Raw genomic sequence first — 21,425 nt, 5'->3', positions numbered from 1 at the left:
TTGAGTAATTCTACCACACTTAATTGTCGCCGGTATTCGAATCCGTCAAGGCTATTCCTAAGGCTTAGCACGGTGCGCCCAACTCCGCCGCGCCTGTTCGTAGTGTTGGCTTTATGAGGCAACCTAGACTATTTATGTATATGGCTATTAAGCACCCATCGGTTTTATTCTTGACATAAAATAGTTGTGTTCTGGTAAGCATGTGTACGATATATGAGGCTATCTTCGTTCGTTTTTGAGCTTGAACTTTTCGATACCAACGAAATGGCTAATAATTTAGTAAACGCTCGAGGGCGACATAGAAACATTTATAAAACACGTCTCTGCTTCATATTGAATACCTGACATAGGATTAATCCTTTATAATTAGTTAACTAACCTCCAACTATATCCGTATCGTGAATAAATTCAAAGAGAGCAATGCTCAAATGTATGGACAAGAAAATTGCGAATTCGTACCGGTTCCGTATGGCCTGAGAACACCAAATTGGCGCGAATGCAATAAGGAAGTGTCTCCGTTTATTTGAAATGAAACAGCAAAATTAGGTAAAATACGACACTGGAGGAAATATGCTCAACAGCCTTCTTCTGTCCAAAAGTACTGAAAATTTCAAATCGACTGGGCCAATATTTGTGGAGAAAACGGTTTTCTCAATAGCAACTGGAAAATCTCTGACAAAAACAATATTAATTTAACAAAGTGATCATTATGTACTCACCATGCAATGCAATCATTATGATCATTATGTACATTAATTTTAAGATTGCTTCCATCGATTGTTGATCAAAATAACAGCTAGAGCGCTAGACTTTCTCTGTCACATTGTCGCTCATTGGGATAGTTTGCAATAACATGATTTCGAAATGGAGAAGGATCGAAGATTTGGATTGAGAAAATAAGCTTACTTATCACTTGAAATCTTAATTCAAACATTTGAAATATGAAACTAAATTTATACATAACACATGATAATTTGCATTTTCGACAAACTGGTAACATGAACTCGTATTTCTTTTAAACTGGAAGATTTTGAACATAATAAAGATAAAAGTCTTCCATCTTAAAGTAAAAAAAATTTCAAATTCATTAGTTACGAAGAAAAGCGATTTCCTGGCAACAACAAGAAAGGCCACGTCAGCAATAATTTATAAAGATGCACTTTCTATATTTCTACATTTCTATATATATATATATACACTCCGTGTAAAATATTAAAGTTTTCTTATGATTCTGTTATGAAGAGGGGTCAAAGGTTTGGATTGAGAACATGAGCTTAATGATAATTTGAATCATATTCATTTTTGGAAATTGAAAATATTGATGTAAATTTATACATAACATAGGACCAAAGCTTTTTCAAATAAAAGAAACGATTATTGAAAAATAAACTATCAGTAACAATAATTACAATTCAGCGACCTGACGAAGAAATAGGTAGCCTATAGATTATGACATTATACTGATTTGTATTTCCATATTTTGGCAAACTAGTAACATGCCCTCAGCTTTTAATTGACTTGGGTAGTGCAAAGACAAAACTTTGAAAACAGTCATATCATATGATATAAACGATATATATATGTTTTTGTTCCCTTGTATTAATGCTAGTGTAACACATGTCACATGCATTGCCACGGGATAAAATAGCAAGCTGATCACACTTTTTAAAACTGCTATTTCAAAGCTTCTGTTGTTGGACTCGAAGTGGATCTATGGATCGTTTTGTTATTATGTTGTTGTACTTGTTGATATTTTTTTTCTTGTTGTAACCATTCGAAAAAAATCGTTTTCCTCATTAACTACTGAATCAATTGCTTGAAAAGAAATTTTCAGTTGGTAAAGGTTGGTATATCAATATTACAGTATTCTAGAATCTAGATCAGGGGTAGGCAAATTACGGCCCGCGGGCCAAATCCGGCCCGTTGGGTACTTCAATTTGGCCCGCCCGATGCTGCCACACCCAAGGTAAAACCAAATTTTGATGCTTCAGCTAAAAATTAGCTCAAGGAATTTGTTGAGATTGCAACTTAGTTTTAGCACGAGGCTTATTGTTTTCCTCTTTTGTAACACTGTAAATCTTTTTCATCAAATTTAACTTTAACGTCACACTGACATGGCCCGCCAGTTTAGGTGGGCAAAATTTTTGGCCCGCGGTGCAACTTTGCCCACCCCTGATCTAGATAAAGTGGTTGGCTTGGACCGATGCGATATTTCTTTTTGCGATTCCAACAAATTTCTTAGTGTGCTAATCGCTAGCTAGACCTTTTTTTTTAAATGGCTCCTCGGGTCTCTGGGGGCCACGGAACGGTTTTCTGGGCTACAAACGAAAGCATTTAATATGAATTTCATCAAATCATGCAGCATCAAGTACTCTCGTTATAGTACCATATTTTGGATGGATGTTTTTTCTGTATATATAACTATACCATCACACTATTGTCGGAGAAGTTTAATCTATTATTATAATAGGCGAAGCGCAAGGTAGTGCTCGGGGAAATGTCCTTATCTGCGTGTTCGCACTCCCGTATTATTTAGCACTCGTTAAAAGAGTGTAACATCGATCTGCACTCCATCAGAGGTCAATAAGCACACAATGTATTGTAATGCCAAATGTTCGTATATTGTAAAGTTGCACAATCAAATTGAATCCAAACAGATATATAGAACCACGTGACAAATTGCTCGATACATAGAATATTGTTTGGGCTTGTCGCTCGTCCCGATAAATCATTACCAGGCAAATAAGACACTGATCTATTCATTGAATTCACATACCGGTACTATTAATACAGAGGGGTTAAATAAGATTAAAATCCATGGTTACAATCCACATTCGCTACAGTAGAATTTTAAAAACTCCCCCACATCTTATAATTACATAACAAAATATTGATCATAGGTAAATATGGAGGTGGGCGTTCGGCCCCCGTGTTTGTCATAATTGCCCCCGTGTTTGTCATAAGAGATTCAACACACATTGATTGATTGTTTGACTTTCATAATTCACATGCTTTAACTACGAATAACCCGACAATATTTGTCCGCAAACATACATTGTACGACGAATTACAATGCGCATGACTTCAATTGGATTTTGATAAAACTTTATAAATAAACAAGCAAGCGATTCTAAAATATATGGACACAAAATGGTACAGGTATGCAATCTGTCACCGTAGCCTGTCGGTACCGTATCGCACCTAAAGAGCAGATTTGAACTTACGCGAAAGTGAAACGGCCACAAGGAGCGCAATTTTTAATTTTAATGACGTCACCGCACACACAATTTTTGGAATAAAATGACCTTCTAGCGAAAAATACATTTTTTAACTTCTGAAAATTGAAAGCAATTGGTCAGGTAGTTTAATGAAAACAGCGGTTTTCCGTAACAATGATAACTTGAATGAGAACATGAAAAAATAACTCAAACAAAAACATAATAACAAAACGGCGTATATGTCCAATAAAAAGAAAAGGAGGCATTTCCTTGCCACTGGACACTATACCTTGCACGATCGCGATTGTGTTGATATTGAAATATCAACGAATTATTATTATCAACTTCCATTATCTGAACATAACCGGGTGGGAGCACAACTGTAGAAAAAATTATAGAGAAGAGACGCTGTCGGCTTTAATTTATAATGACGGATTGTGTCGGAAGACTATCTCGCTTTTCAAGCGAGCAACTTCGACGTCATAACTTTATAATTCATCTATGGATTCCCATTTTGTAAAAGCATATTTGTTACGAGGGGGCCCCCGAAGTATGCGAACCAAGATGGCGGACATCGGAATGTAATATGTGTACTAGGTTAGGGTTAGGCCATAATTTTAGGTATAAATACTACGGGAGGCTCTTGGCTAGTCTTCGAACTGATAATAGGACTAAAATAAGGAAAATTGGAAAAAAATTATCTAACCCTAACCTGTTACCCATATTACGTTCCGATGTCCGCCATCTTGGTTCGCATACTTCGGGAGCACCGTTACGAGTGTACGTATCAGAAGGATTCTGCGGCAAAAATGTAGGATATTAACGGTTTTGAGATCAAGCTGATGTCATAGCCTTTTTTAACACTCTGCTTCATTCCAGTTAATAAAAATTGCTCCTATACAAGGACCACCGGCAGGATTATATTGAGGCAACCGCAGCAAGCAATCTCGGATCAAAAATATCAAATGAAAATTCTTATAGTTCGTTTGTGGGTATGCAGCCACTTGTGCACCGTTATTGCAAATTGGGTTGATATGATTATGTTTACTTCAGGCGTAGTTTCACATCTTATGTGGGATCAAGTTTTGATCAAGCTCGCCGTTGTTTGTGAAAGAAACCGAGGTATCAGCAAAGGCCAATAAAAAAAACGGAATGAATCAAGCTCGCCGTTATTTATGATACTGATCAGAACTATGCGGTCAAAATGTACATTCAATTCAGTTTTGGACCCAAATCCGAACCTATGTTGACAAGATTTCGACTCTAGCGCTGTCGCAAAATTCAGCCCTGGTAAACCTTTCTTTGTTTTAAATGAAAAACTCACAATGTTTGTAAATTTGATTCTGTTACTAATATTCTGTCAGCATAACGTCAGTCTCGCCAACATTCGAAATATGCCGCTGTGAAACTACAATCAAAAGTGAAACGCATTTCGACCGCTAAGCAATAAACATTGCTCAACCAAAAGCAGTTCTATCTACCGCTCGACCACTGTACTTATACAACCAATTTACTTTGTATATAATCCGTAATCCAATGATATGTGATTTTCACTTTTGAGTGAAGTTGAGTGTTTTCACTAGTGCTGGAAACAAACAATGTAAGCTTCAATATTTTATTTATAACGGATTTTGATCAAATCCTTAGTATCAACGCGAAAGGAATGCAAATTACTGACGAAATGGGAGAATTTCGATGCGGAAACGTTACCGCATTCATTTCGACTTCTATCTTGGTTATCCCTTTAGGGCATATGCATATATGTAGCTATATTTAGAGTTGCGTAAGTTATTTTCCGGAAACCCGAATCAAGACCAAGGATTGTTTTTCTTATTTATGTTAACATATATGAATACACAATGGATTTTTACCATTACGGCTTGGTGAAGTCGCAACGGCGTACCAAAATGAAGAGCGACACGAGTTTTATAAAGTTTCACAACGCCGTATTGAAGATTATTTCTATGATTATATGTTGCTCGATCGAAACTGCTGTCGATAGTTATCATGTAATCATAACCTAATTTACCAAATCTTCTAAATATAGTATACAAGCCAATTCGGAGCTTATCGGGGATTCCCTTCTGTGTGACATCGCAATGAACTGGCTTTGAAACATGATTTTGACAACTTGTTACAAGGATTGGTATATGATATATTGCTAAATACATCATTGACAGATGTAACTTTATATTATTTACACTAAAGATAGACTAAAATAGTATGTTCAATATTTACACTATATATTACATATATTCCCCGAATAAAACGAATCTATCTATCGGGAAATTTCATTACGTATGAGTGGTGTTCATTTATACATTTACACAACCTGAGTTACACTTATCAATTGCATTTGTAAAGAACTAATTTTTCGGTCTGTCGGAAATTAAATTTCAATCAACCCAAAAAATAAACAAGTTATTACTGACATAAAAAGATTTTAATGAGAGTGAATGTAAACCAGAAGCGTGAATTTCACCAATTAACGATTTGAGTTTGCTTGTAGAAAAATTGTGGGAATTTGGATCCAGGGAGGTCTTCCTTTTTAGATAGGCCCGAACTCAAGTAAGTATCAGAAAAAGATTAATCTATTTTAGGCGTTCATTATAATTCTTGGATTGTGACAAATGTGTATTCAGATATCGTTATTTTTTATTATTTTGTACTCAACCCGGCATCAGTCTTCTGAATCACTGCATAACAACTAATTTTAAGAAGAATTAGGCATAAAAATATTGTGCGTACCAGCTACTGCCCGGAATAAGCTCGTCATTGTCAAATAATATACAGTCATATAAAACAAAATCGTTTATGGAGCATGATTTTATCAATCCAATCTATTTTGAAACATGTCCTCAGTTCGTGTCCTAAGAATCTCCCGATGAGAAATCGCACCTTCATGAACAGAATGAATCATATACCGATATGTTTACATTTCCGGACCACATATCACAAAGTTTGTGCGGACATAATTTTGAAAGAGCGGTTCTGAAAATATTAAAACCACGAAAAAATGATGAGTATTGTCTTTTTAAACAACGAAAACCTTGCATACACACACGATGTATTTAAATGTGTTACTACCGTGACCTACCCTGAAAACAGGGCGTAGCATGAATTTTGTAAATGATTTTAATATAAGCCCTCCCCTTAAAATAAGACCTAGTAATATAGAAAACATTTTTTTGACGTAGTCGATAACAAGAAATTTTTCCTACTCGTTTTAAATGATTAATAATCTATGTCTAGCAGTGATTTTAAATAGAGACGTGATATTTACAAGTAAATGGATATCGGTTTTCATATCGTCAGGCTAATAACCGAATTGCGTAAGTCATTTTTGGCGACTTTGAGTTTTTTTTTTTATAAAATAGGTATTCATGTAATGCTGCGCACCTGTCTGTTAACTCAGATTTTATTTTAAGAATTCCGAAACCCATAAAATTGGAGATTTTGTATGACATGCATTTTTTGCGTTTGTTTCGTCATAATGAATTAGCATTGTTACCGTATGACTATTGTGACGTCACAAAGGCAAAATAACCCGTGAAGTATTTTCGAGTTTTTGCATCTCAGATTCTAGCTTAGCGCTTACAAATTTGAATTTATATCTTAGTATAGGAAGGGGTGCACTTGTGATATTCACTGTCCGAGTCCAATTCACTTTCGTTGGCTTTTATATTGGGTACATTGCTGTTTTATTCTTTCTATTTAATCTTAGTCTTATTTCGGTGGGTGTGCAGAGCGTGTTATATATATTGATAAAATATATTTTTTTGAACATAAAAAATGATGTAATTGAAACAGATCAGCTATTTTGGGGATTAGACATTGTAGATACTGAGAATTACATTCGTTTTTGGCATGTTTGATTTTCAGGACTGGTGCATATAGTCAAGTTGCAAAATTGCGTATGTCCCCAAGTCATAGACACATTTCTGCCCAAGTCACAGTGCGCCATTATGACGTCACATATTTGCGTCATACAAATTAACTTAAATCCGGCTACGATCAAAAAATTGAACCATGGCAAATTATTGACTCCCAATGGCATAACATTATCATTAGGAAGTTTTTTACGTTTTTTCTCAAACTGCTAAAATGACTTACGCGATTCGGTTATTAGCATGACGATATGTTGTATATTTAAATAAAAGACATTCCCCCAAAATAAGCCTTAGTGTTATTTTTGAAACACGGTAGCTGTTTTACAATTTATTGCGGAGCTATTTTTAATACAATTAAAAAAGAGTCATATTTGCCTCCCATTGCAATAAATTCAAGCGTTGTGTGAAAAAAATCTGAAATAGTAAAGAATTAAAATTTATGCCGATACCAAATTAAAACCAATATCTTTTAAGACGAGTATTTCTTACGTAATGTAAACGTGATTCCGGATTAATCGTTAAGTAATCATGTTGCGTTGAAAGCATGATAATTCGTGTTATTTTTTCATCAATTTAATTTGCATGTCGATTAAAATGGTTCCACCCAAATTCGTATAGTAAAACATTAAAGTAAACGTGTATCATAGTCATGTTTAATTGCCAGTGCACTGTCTACGTTTGGTCAAAATGAAAATGATCATTCTATGTAAATTTTAGATAAGAACGATTAAATTTGACGTTGCTGAAATAATGGGGTAAATCGTGCATAGTCTGGTCTGTCTAGAATTTGTGGTTTTTCTTCCGAGCACGCGTGTGCAGTTAAGGTTTGACGAGAGTTGTAGAATGTGATTATGAGCATTCGAACCATATTTTTTAGAATTATCTAAATATTTACCCTTTATTTAGGTATGTCAAATATAAGTAAATATAAGCCTCATCTAAAAATGCTTCGTAATCTAAAATTACTGATAAGCATTGCAAACGACCACACGCTGGGAGGTATTTGTAGCGTTTCGTTGATGGTAGAAAAAGTCAATACTGATTGGTATGTTGGGGCTCACATTTCGTCAGAACAGTCACAACTGAACATAGGAAGCTCAACATTTGTAAAACGCATCATCTGCAAACTTGTAAAATTCGTCATATTATTAAACCAATGTTGTATATATACATTAATATTAAAAGTAATAACATAATATCGCCTACGTAGTAGTAGTCCTACGCCCAATACATTACACACCCGCTATTAGGTAGGATAATCGTAATTGGTAGGGGTTAAGCCTGCACAAGGCAGTTCGAAATCACAGCGTCGAAATCTATGGCGTGTTATTTATGACGTTTTCACCACATATTACTAATTCCGGTCTAAATTCGGATTTCGCAAAGATCATTTTATTTGATAAAAATGTAAGTAGGAATTCGTTAGGTCGTTTCAATTTTAGGTCTCCAATGTAACAATGCAACGTTATTCTAAAAATAATTTTGCTTTTCGTGGGGTTTGTTGATGTCTCGTGAATCGAACGTGATGTTATCTGAACGTGTGTTTATACTGGCGCACCAGTTATGCAGCGTGGTTACGCAGCGTCTATACTTAGTTATGATGTTTAATTAAGTATCGTATGGAAGTATCTTTCACGAAATAGTACGAACGTACGTAATGAGTATCATAAACCATATATGCTAAACAATAAATATGCCTTATACGATTCTAAAAATTGGTGGGAAATCTGAATAGTCGATCTTTGATATTGCTAGTCCATCCACCATATCATTTTATTTTAATTCAAGCTACGAATTGAAATCAAATCCACAAAATGCAGAGTGCTATTTATCAAAATGACTCTTCGAGATACACAGGATGGACCAAAAAAGCAGAACCCATAAATTTCCTAATGACGTCTTCGTAAATGAAGAAAATTTAGGTAATACTGGAACTTCTGTTTGTGTATAATTGTATGTTTCAGTAAGCTAGGACGCCTTGTACAAAAGTTATGTTCTCTTTAGAATATATTTCAAATGACATGGGTACAGTTTTATGAGTCCCATGTGTATAGAAACGGGGTGAAAAAAACAATCATTGTGATTTAACTAAATTTTAAAGTGTAAATTATGCATACTCATTTTACATCTCGGTTATTTAATTTTATCTATCATGAGTTTTTGTATACATGAAAATAGACAGAGAATACTGGGCGTTTATATTTATAGCGTATATAACAATACATAAAACACTTGACCCGCAAGGTATATTTTAAAAATCTATTAATAGAATCGCATACTCGGCTCAAATTAACAATAATTTTATGCGATATCATATGATATCACAATGAAGAAGCAAAGATACCGGTATTATTTGTATCACAGTATCTTTTAAATCTACTGATGTATGATGTATTACCATTTATCTGTGTTTATGTATTTTGCATCGCTAAAGTATTATGGACTCCCCGCGTTTGAAAGACACTGACACGTGGTATTTGAAGCAACAAATTATTTTAATTATTATAGGTACTTGTATTTTCATTTCTATGAAAAAGACAAACGCTAAATTGTAAGAGCAATTTACAATCTGGATGAGAGTTCCAACGACAGACAAATGAAATTGTTTTTACAAAGAATGTGTTATCATATTGTTAATGTACAATCTTAATAAACGTGTTTTATTACGTTGTTTTGATATAATAATGCAATTTCCGTGTGAATGGGAAATTACACGGATGGTATACTTTCATAAGTAAAGTGACGTCAAGCAACAGGTCATTGTCTCTAAATTATGACTCAAAAGTTTGCAGTGGGATGCTATATGGTGGCAAGATCGTAGCCAGCCCAATTTTTTTGAGGGGGGGGGGGGGGGGGGGGGGGGGTCAGGAACATCAAGAGTCAGTGAAATACCAGAATGAGAGAGAAACATCCCAAACTTTTCGAGATTTTATTTTAATGTTATCTTCTTACTATTCGCTGTTTGAATAAGATTGTTTTCACGGAAAAGCTCGCTATTATACCTACTATTTCGCGGTAATATATTATGTTATTCTCATTTTTTTCGTTTACTTAACGTAATACGCATTTCAAAAAATATCTATATTCATAAAAGTATGGCTTAACTGCCTTTTTTTGAGAATACTTTTTACCAATTATAAAAACTACTTCGATGTAATTTTTAATATCGATTTACACATATTGTTATAAATAATTTTTTTTTATCCGAGAGTGTTTCTTTCTTCTGGCATTGGGACGTGATCCTCACGTTTGGAAGAATGACACTCGGCACTATAATCGGAATCGTTTTCCACATCTCGCTTCCAGTATGAACGTATTGGATTTGTAAAAGACTAAAATTGTTTTCAAAACCATTTGTATGGTTTGAACTAAGACAAAACGACTGCAGATGTTGAAGCCGATATAAAAGCAACCGATGACGTAAATGTTGCTTTGGATCCGACGAATTCATTCCTATACAGAAAAACGTAACGTTATTCCGTACCATATGAACTATGCTTCCAGGAAAGATAAATGTTCAGGCGCAAATCTGGTTCAATTCAAATCAGTAACCCGAATCTCGAATTAACCTGATCAACCCGGTTCAAACAAGTCGAATCCGGTATAAATGAAGTCTTGATTTGAACTTCTAAATTAGTTGCGCCTATACGATGTAAATTCGCGGATGGATGTTTATCAATATGTTCCAGTTCGTTACATGATACTTCAGCGTACACACAATACCACAAATAATACAATATACTTGAAAATTATTGGAAAATTTTATTAGCAAAATATTTCGCAAGAAAAGCATTACAACTCACAAGCAAAGTGTGACAAGATGGACGGCTTTTATCGGCTCCATTATTAACGCCTCGTCACACTGAATAAGACAAACAATAAAAAAAAATACTAACAGATTAAAATGAACTTAATATTAAGCTGAAGAAGGTATAAATAAGTTATAAATATAGAAATAAAAAGAAGGCCACGGATTTAAAGGCAACAGGGTAAAAAGATTATATTGTGCATATGGCGCTGGGCCATTTATCAATTGAAACACAGCAGCACAAATTCAACAGACCATAAATTCGTATACAAATGCAGTTCGATTTTCGATTGTGCATCTTATATACTATTCTGAGTGTCTTTTCTCAAGTTCATTGACTAGCGTATCCTCCATACATTGAAGTTGAAAGGTGATGTTGTGTAGTAGTCGATACAGTAGTAAAACTAGCACTTAGATTGTCATTGTATTGTGTACTCGCTGTTGCCATATTGTCATAAGTATAAGTCGGAGATGCTGTGGACAACGCATCGTATTGGATATCATCGAAAAAGTTTGCGGAAGGGGACGCAATTGACTTTTCATTTGAAGAAATCCATTGCAAAGGCGATGTTGCCGATGTAGGAGAGCTTGACGACGACAGAAGAGTAGATGCCGAAGGAAGTATCGATTCGTGCTGGGGTGATGACATCCATTCTGAAGATGTGTTATCTGCTGATTGGTTTTCTAAATTGAAACAAATATAAAATTTAGTACGTAGGTAGAGGACGGGATACACCATACCATATTTGTACACGGAATCAATTTTTGGAAAGATTTGTCGCGTTTCTTTTAGTTTACGACCCAAATATTGAACAATTATGATTGGCGTACATAAAGAATATATATTTGATTACATTTCTGGTTTCATTTGATGGCAGATGCTGAACACAGGCAAATAGCAAATAATATACGGCGGATATAATAAATGATAGACTGTTAAACAAAGATGTCATGTACAATGGCATTTGGGAATATTCAATTCGTTTGTGATGGATTTTTCCCTAACGGAAGCGAGAATGCAAATTGGTTTCCAAAAATGGTCAACCATCTGTCCGCGCTTAGGAATTATACCCCATGTTTTAAATCGGGATAACTTCAATATTGAAGTGAATATACTACATATTTTTACAAGCACTATATTTTTAGTATTGTCACTTCCAGTATCCTAACGTTTCATTTTTATCATGAAATATAGCAAAGGAAATAGGCCAAATATAGTTGGAATCCCCCATGCATACAAAACAATTTGATTAATCAGTTTTAAAAAGCACCACTCCGATACCAAGGCTTACTATCGTTACCTATAAACAAAAACGTGCATATTCATAATATTATTGAGTTATGTTTTTGAACCAAATGTCGCTTATCAGCTTTAAATAAGCTCTACCATGCATTTTTTGAACTGTATGTTCAATGATAAGCAATGCCTTTACTAGAAAAGGTAAATGACCTCAATAAACAAACATACAAACCTGTTATAAATTGACCCGTCGGATCGCAACCTTCAATATATTCGCTTTGGTGAGGGGAAAGTCCACCTTGTGCTACGCCATTCAGCATCTGTTGGTTGCCAGACTGGTCGATCATAAATGTGGTCGGTTGACACATCTGAAAAGTGAAAGAAATCTAGAAATCCGTATAAAGGATTTTGGTTTTTAATCTACACCAAAAATCTTTTGAACTGAGTGAAGAAATTGCATATTTCCGACAATGCTGTCACCATTCCATTTAGAAACTAGAAAGCGAAATTAATCATTTTTTTTTGCTCAGTATGTTCCAAGGATGAAGATGACAACAATTAAACGTACTCATAGATGATTTTGTGTAAATAAACATAAATTTAATTGTGACGAAGAAGAAAACTGATTTTATAAAAATATCAAAAAATTTATTGGCGGACGTTGTGAAACAAAGCCGGATTTTTTTTTATTCATTTGATTTCGAAATTACTCCAAACTTACCCCGGCAATCTGGTTTTCCAATGAAGAAATCTTGTTAGGCGTTTGTTGATATTCTAAAAACAAAAAACAACAAATAATTAGTAAATCAATTTCGCTTATATATATGTATTCATGGAAATACCCAAAGTAATCACAAAAATCATGTTAGCATAAGCAGGGTTTTTTGAGGCATTGACGTCAAGGGTTCGGGATGATATACTGGATTTTGAATACCCTGATACGCAAAAAGAAATTAGGATGGAATCTTTTTTAAAATTTATTTCATTACGCACAGCTGAGTTACAATGCGTGTATTTGCCCCTTCTTTTGATTAAAAATGTGGCAACCGTGATTTTGAGTTTCCAGTCCATAGTAATTACTAATTAACCGGTTTCTTAGGAATGAAGCTATAAACCAGGACATAACCGCTTTGTATAATCAAGAATACTTAATAGTTGTGCGTTGTTGGTATTGCGGATACCGAGTAATATAGCTTTACATTTAAATCTGGTGGAACGTTAAACCAAATTCAATATTAGACTTCGGATACCTTGGACCATGGGGGTTTGCAAATATACATTTTATGTTTGTCAAATATTGTTCTATGGTCGTACGAAGAATCAGGCGAAAAGAATACAAAACAGATTTACTTTGCAGCCTCGAAGGAATGTGGACTTGCCTCCTTATACATTATAATGTATTAGTGATTGAAATTTAACGAACTTTATTATATAATGCACATTTCAAACGTCTTTTTGACGAATTGACGCAGTTATTTCTTGGTTACATGTAACGATACTTTCTAAATATTTATTTTACACCATCAAATCTCCCGGAAATAATTTACTTTAATGATCCGTGTATAAATGGCAACAATTTGCTGTAATATCCCTTCCCCGATTCGTATTTTGCAAATTAAATGCGTGATTTGATATTGTATGTCCGTTATGCAAACAGCAATAACATCGAAATTATGCTTTCAAAAATGAATGCATTTGAAGTCGTACCTTTGAAACTCAAATTGATTTCAGACATCATTGTGGTCGGTAAATTAGAGACGGCTTGATGAGAGGTTCTTAGTATCTCAGTCGGTCTGTCTTCAGAAACTCGAACCGCCCCTGACGCCAATATTGCGTCCACAGGGTTGATGAGTCGTTCTTCTCTAAACATATTGGGTGTAGGGTATGACGGACAATTGGAAAACTGATTTGGGGCTTGGTAACTTTCAATTACTGCGGAGGCCGATGCCACAGCTTGGGCTATCGTGTCTGACCCACGATTTGGTGATGACATACTGTGAATTCCAACGGCTTGGACAGAGGAAAACGAAGTTGGTGAGGAGACCATTGGGGTGTAAGAAGAAGTTGATATCACTCCTGGTGACATCGGTCCCATATTTGTGCTTTGGTAATAAGAAATTTCATTTTGCCCAGAAATTTCATTTTTTGGATTGGAATGCTGATATACTTGTAATGGACTAGAACACACAGGTAATGTTTGCATTCCACGCATGTTCTGACAACCTGAAAAGTGTGTCTGTTGTGATATTTCAGGTACGGATTGAGAGTGCTGCATTTGAGACATGACTGAGATATCATATGAAGGTTGGAAATCGTGGCTCACTTCAATTTGTGGTGGTAATAACCCACGTGTAGTGATATCTGGGTTGCTCTGCGTCGTCCAACGCCTGGGTGAAACAGAAAAATGGTCAGGGCTTCTGAATGCAATAGTGTCTCCGTTTTCTGATTCGGGGTATAGAAAATTATTATTGTAGTTGCATGTCTGATATTCGCCAGGCAGGTAGGGAGATTCATTCCAAGTCGAAAACGGCATTGAATTTGGTTGCATATGCACTGGGAGGTGATATTGTTCAAAACATTCCCCTTTTTGCTGTTGTTGTTTGATATTCGATTTTCTTTCTTTGTGATTTCGTATCCTGATATGTCCTTTGAAAGTAAAATCAAGTAGAATTCTTAGTATGATGACTGATAATTACAACAGTTAAAAGAAGGTGTTAGTGCAAATGTGCTTGTACATTACACTTATGTTGCACAATGCCCATTAAAATATATACTTACTTCGTTTATTATTGGTCACATAAGATGTTGGTTCCATCTTAAAAACTCGACATGCGTCATCTCCTCTTTTTTTCGCCAAGTTTCGTTCTTCGTGAACATCTGGTAATGAATGTAAAGCACAGCGGAAGGTTGCTTTCAGTTGCTTCGGATGTGTGTTTTTATTGCAGGCACCTGAAATAAACAATCCATTCACGTATTATTAACACAGAATTATCTTGTTTTTATATTATCTCGTTTTACACCCTAACAAAAGCTGCTGTATATCTTTTGTAGATTATTTGTTAAAGCGAAAGAGCTTGTTTTGCGTCAAACGCTTGGGATAATCAGTATTTTGTTTGTATCTTAAGAGCTGAAAAACACCTTTGATAAACTTCGTTTAACATTTTTGTTTCACATATGACGTTTATAGAAATCAATGCTGTTTACATACTTCTCAAACAATAATATTAATCGGCGGGGCGTCAAAACTGGTATTTTATTACATCCGTTTATTCGTAAATATTGAATTTTCTGATTTTGAACAACTAACAATTGGGCAAATGTATGCTTGGTCCGGTTTCTGGCGGTGATATTAGAGGTCGCTGAATTTTTTCAAAAATTAAAGATAAGAATTCAAAGACGAATAAGTTCACTGCAAATTACCAGATGGAAACGCTGACAAAACGTTGTAGTCTACTATGACAAAACATTTTAGATTAAGGCTCGATAATGTAGATTGATGTTACTGTCTCATTCAGAGCATGGTAAATTGTGACCCGGTAGGCTATGTTTCGGCCAATACTCTATTAGCTTTAAAGGCAATTGGCTAGTGTCTATAGCCTTGCGAATTTTGAATAAACATTCCTTATTTAAAAACAGATAAACTTAAGAAATTGAGCCTTTTAAGCATCATCAACTACCTGTATGTTCTGCCCAGTCACGGAAAAGAGCTCCATCGCAGTTTTGATCCCACCCATGTAGTGCTGCATGTTTCCATGGTATACGAAATATTTTTTTCTCCTCATCTAACCAAACTAATCCGGGGTATCTTGGATTTCCAATACGACTTTTAAGCCAGTCCTTCATTCTGAAAAATGAAAGGAGATTCAGTTTGATGTAGGACAGAATTCAATTTAAATCTAAAGCAAGACATAATTTATATTAAGTAACATTTGAAATAGTTCAATTTCTAGTTTCTTGTTGAAATGGTTTATAGAGACTTAAATTTCGCTTTCATTCAAAAAATTTAGCATTACAAATTTCAAATTACATTTTTTTCAAATCTATCCGTATAGTTTTGTGTGAAAAAATATTCTCATTTATGATTTCAATGTAATTTTACGCATTGTTGAGATCATTGCATGTAGTTGAACGTTTCATGTTGCAACATAAGATATTTTGAACGTTTTCGGACCAATGAACGGAATAAGAGACAGATCGTAACTAAGTTTTCAAACAATATGGCGTCGAGCGTTTCAAACGATGGTAACAAATTTGTAGACAAAATTTATTTAAATTATGTGTGTAAAATATTGGTAAGTATGAAATTTAAAACTAAAATATTTACTTTAATGATTTCAAGTGAATTTTGATGAATAACCATTCTCGTAATTTTCACAAGACGGTTTTTACACGAAAAATATTTTGTGGTGAAAGAACCTAAACAAAATGAACGACATATCTATCAGGAAGAACCATATTTGAACCTAAGCCGGGATTAAGTCATTTGGTCAACACTTAAACTAGTGTGTATGCTAGTGGTAAGAACTGTATATATGTGCATCTCCTGAAGAAACTAGTTAGATTTTTACAACGAAAACACAGCATAAATCATAAAAAAATTATATCCAAAGTAAATACCTCAGACGCCTTCCCTCTGGGACAACTTCTTCAACGTAAGGATGATTCGTTCGTCCAATCGTCATCTTGTTGAATTTTTCTTCGACAGGATCCAGGACAAATTATTTCATATGATCAAGTATTTTCAAGCTCAATAACTATACTTCACTTAGAAATTTGTTAATTTGCTTAACTGTAGATTAAGAAATATTAGAATATCATTTAGATTGTTATTGCAAAGGTATGTGTATTTTTAACTGATATACTCCTTTCAACAAAACTTTTGAGGTATAGTTATTATACCTTTTGTAAGACTAATTGTCTAACTGATGTAAAATTTGATACACATTATATACCCTGGATATCATTGCTATTGGGTGATATTATTACAGTAATTCTCATTTCTTGCTATTTTAATAAAGTAGTTCATACTGAATACGAGTTCTTACTACCCAACTGGATCCGTTACTTTTTGACAAAAATGAGACCGAGAGAGCTTTAAATATACGATGGTTTTGAGAAAAAAATCGAGCTATGGATAAAAATGCATTAAAGATTGTTGGATAAAAAGGGAGATGTAAAAATAGTTTTCGTCTCTATTTTTACGCTGTTGATTATATTTCATTCTCTTTTTAGTGAAAACTTTGCTATATTTAGTAATATATAGCCTACGGTGCTAGCGCTTTCTCCTTCAGTCCAAAACGAGAGAGTTGACTGATTTGGATTTGGAACGCCGACCTTATTATGCATGGAATTCTCTCGTTATATATTCGAACAGAGACTGGTTATGAAAACTACAATAAATTATGGTTTACACGTTCACGCAAAAATATCTCTTATGGATAACGAATTGAGTTAGCCGTTTTGAAATAAGGCCGCAACTATCAGAGAATACGGGTCACGATCCAGACAGAGATTGCCACTAAAAACTACAGTTTTTTGCTTTCAACAATCAGTCAGAATGCATTAATTACCAAACCTGAATTACCGATATGCGCTGGTGATAGAAGAATTCTACGCCTCAAAAAACCCATGATATGATTACATCATGCGTATTGGAAAATTCCATAGACTGTGTTTCAATTCCAATTCGCATTTCATTACTTTTCTTTCAACAAATTTTATTGAGAAAATATTACGGTGCAAAAAGTATAAAAATTGAGAAGTTATTCCGGGGGTGTATCCCCGTCCCCCCAAAATTACTTCATCCCCGGATATGTCCTAACTGAGGTGCATTTCTTCCGTGCTGATGTAACCCCAGGAAAATACTCGGCTATCGTATTACCCATCTCCCCCGTCGTTCCCTAGAATTTCACGTATGAGTGATTTTTTATAAAGACGCAACAAATTCCTTTTTGCGTCAGTCACGTGCTTCTTCTTGTCACTTAACGCTGTATGCATGAAAAAGACAAAGGGGCATGACATGCATTTAGAGGCTGTTCGAAGAACACCGGACTTGCTAAATGAACCGATTTCCAAAATAGTCTACAAATTTTAATCCGAATATACTGGGACAATAAAAGTCACTGACATGTATGACCACTAAACATACGGATTTGAAAAAAGGCGTTTGTACAGTATACACTTCAGTTTTCACGGCAAATAAATAAGTGGTACACGATTGCGTACTCGACCACTTTTGAAATGCTGCATTCTGAGAACTCGCTTAGCTTTGCGGTAACTGTAACGTCCTTTTCTTATTTTTGGCCAGCATTTCTTGCGCTTTCATTGTAAACAGAAAATAAAAAATGAATTAGCCTTTAATTTTGAGTTTGGCATCCGGTCCGGTAGTTTTTACCTCTGTCTAGCAGGCACAATTCATTGCCAGAATTCACCAGTTGGAATAACTCGACCGACGATATATTGTATATATTGTTACCGGTACATTTTCTTCTATTTTATGTTATGCAAGTTACCCATGGGTTTAAATTACACTCTCGTCAGGCTTCAGTAAGTTCATATTCAGGATTGTGCTTGATTATATCGTATAGGATGTATTTGAGTTGCATGGAATTGCTTTTACATTTGTTTCCAGGTTTTATATACTTCCTGTGCGCGTTACCAATATTTAATTTGACAAGAATTTGATGGTATAGACCTGTTACTATTAATTATCATCACAGGCATTTTAAATATGCGTATCTGGGTATACGAAAAATAAATTACATTTATGGGCGGTCCCATTTGTGACCTAAACCGTACTTGCATAGTGTTAAAATAAGTATGTTTGTGTACAATACTCATCCAAGAATGTAACTTGTTATTGTTTTTCTCAGTGTCAGTTCCAACGCCGGTAAAAATATAATGCTACATGAAAAGCAAATCAAAAACAAGTTTTTTTTTTTATAAAGAAACGTTATTAAACGAATTCCATTGATTTTTATCATTCCTGAACGTCATTTTGCTGTGTACGGACAACGATGCAATAGAGATTATGTATTTCAAAGTTACGAAAATACTTAACAGGTCCTTTAATTGTTCGCGATACCAACAAAAACGACACTAAAGATAACTTAAGCTTTGTGAAACGGCATAATTTCTGTTAATAGATCTGCCAATCGCGGTTACGTAGTCTATTTTGAATGACAAAAATTCCCCGTATCGATGGAGAGGAGAAAGACTACGCAGCGTGTTCAGGGCCAGGCGAGAGAATCGCCTCGGGCGATTCGGATGACTAACTCTCAATGACGTCAGAAGATGCTTTCCTGAAGTTGTCCTCAGATGAGGCGAACTAAATTGACATTATTTAGAAAAACATACTACAAATTTGCCAAAAGCTTAATGCAGAAATTCCTCAAATACTTTAGTTATGCTGCGGATAACAGTTGAATAATGGATGACAAATGGGAGGACTTGTACTTGCTTGAGTCAGTATAATAAAATACATGTAAATTCTACAGTTTTTTTCTCGAGGTGCTCGCGAGGAAGCGCGATCACTAATTATGAGTTCACGGTATTTTTAGAAAATAATGAAACACAAAATTATTTTAATCATTGAAAATACGTTCAAATCGGCGTTACGGTGATGTAGGCCGTACGTCACGCCGAATGCCATAAATCGCTAGTGTTTACGTTACATAGCTTAACTTACTACGTTGGAAAAAACAAATGCCTGCGTAAGTATCGCAAGAAAACATGTTGTGTTTCAAAAAAGAGAAATGATCTATTCAAAATAGGACAAATATTATCACTTTCAACACGGAATGTAGATTAACACAGATTAATACTGAATGTAGATATTACGGTATAATGTATCGAAAGTTCTTTTTAGTCTCTCAGCTAACGATATTTATGCAGAATTTTGCGGCAAAAAGTCGTTATATTTATTTATGTTCAATTTTATTTTAGTCAATATAATTTCAAAATTTTTCCAATTAGATGAATTATTTTTTGAAAATTGAGTTGAAAACAACACCAAAATGACGAATTATGAAATTAGTCAATACCCATATATATGTGTTGTTATAATATTAGAATATTTTAAAACTAACCCATATGCTACTAAAAATTAAAGTGAAGGCAAAAAAAGTAGATGTCCGTTTTTGTAACAAAACTCATATTTCATTATTACATCAACATCATAAAAAAATCAAAAAAGGAAATTTTTAACTTCTAGTCTGGTTTCCTATCGATATTGCGTGAAATCGAAATAAACATTCTTAGAAGTGAAATAAAAATCTTATTTGCATTTATTTTCATAAATACTGTTGCCTCTTTGTGTGATGGAGGCGAGGGTTACTAGTAAATCTGCCTAACTGAAAATAAAAGTACATACAGAAAAAAAATATGAATGCAAATTATAACGTATAGAATTTTTATTCTATTTTGCTAACAATGAGGGTATAGCATCACAGAGAAAGCAAAACACTATTTTATTTCCACACACACCATATTAGACAATAACAAACAAAACGATTCTTAACTTTTCCCGACCCGTTTTTGATGCGAAAAAACTCAGTGGCACGTTGTCGTCTTATGTATACAGAAACGTTTAAGAATAGATTTGAAAACGAAACATACGAAACGATTTTTGAAAATATAGTATTTAATTAAGACCACAATAGCAATAATATGCAGCGTTACATATTATTGACAGTTAGGGAGAGTATGAGTGTGGTCCTCAATCGCCATTCACAAGGCTATTAATTACACTACCCTTACGACGATATATTTTGATAAACACCAAAATTATATAATTTTTCTAGAGACTCAGTCATATACTCGCTTTACAAATAAAACGGGCCTGGTTTATTAGCTATATGACTACTATTTTATGACACACTGAGGATGTTCTCATACATGGTACTAACATATGCTTTAAACGACATGAAAATAGACAAATAGAGAAACGCGTGGTTGAAGTTAGGCACAGTATCTTGTAAGTTCACCTCCATGAATGGGATGCTTGTAATATTCATGCCGAAGTTATTTTCAAGTTTCAAATCGACTTGTTACAACATTAAATTGCATATAAAAAAGTAGAAAAACATTAGAGGCGGATTGCCAAAAGGTAACGGGATTTTCATTTCAATGCCCTTACACTTATGTATGATTGTTTAGTTTAAAGATGGTTCATCCGAGTAATCTTACAGAATTGTGAAACCGGAAAGTCCATTTCGAAGATTTTAAAACTTGTAATTTTCAAAATTTTATTAGTTTTTCATCGTAATATT

The 21,425-nt window shown here is 34.5% G+C and overlaps 1 protein-coding gene across 1 annotated transcript; it reads right to left on the bottom strand.

The window, feature by feature from the left end:
* Positions 1 to 10,850: 10,850 nt before the first annotated feature.
* On the bottom strand, positions 10,851 to 16,961 carry LOC120348053 (uncharacterized). The gene is made up of 7 exons (XM_039418163.2): positions 16,774 to 16,961; positions 15,834 to 16,000; positions 14,935 to 15,105; positions 13,864 to 14,802; positions 12,878 to 12,930; positions 12,389 to 12,524; positions 10,851 to 11,600 (listed from the first exon to the last, which is right to left on the bottom strand). Exons 1-7 carry the CDS (start codon positions 16,836 to 16,838, stop codon positions 11,248 to 11,250), a joined length of 1,884 nt encoding a protein of 627 aa, XP_039274097.2. The 5' UTR covers positions 16,839 to 16,961; the 3' UTR covers positions 10,851 to 11,247.
* Positions 16,962 to 21,425: the final 4,464 nt, after the last annotated feature.

The sequence above is a fragment of the Styela clava genome, chromosome 11, assembly GCF_964204865.1.
Source record: "Styela clava chromosome 11, kaStyClav1.hap1.2, whole genome shotgun sequence".
NCBI classification, from domain to species: domain Eukaryota; kingdom Metazoa; phylum Chordata; class Ascidiacea; order Stolidobranchia; family Styelidae; genus Styela; species Styela clava.
Note: the sequence above shows the minus strand (reverse complement) of the source record. Positions and strands in the feature narration are given on the sequence as shown.

Coding starts and splice junctions, on each gene's coding strand:
- LOC120348053 (XM_039418163.2), bottom strand. CDS start 16,838: ATGACGATTGGACGAACGAATCATCCTTACGTTGAAGAAGTTGTCCCA. Junction 15,106..15,833: donor TGACTGGGCAGAACATACAG/GTAGTTGATGAT, acceptor TGTTTATTTCAG/GTGCCTGCAATAAAAACACA. Junction 14,803..14,934: donor TGTGACCAATAATAAACGAA/GTAAGTATATAT, acceptor TTACTTTCAAAG/GACATATCAGGATACGAAAT.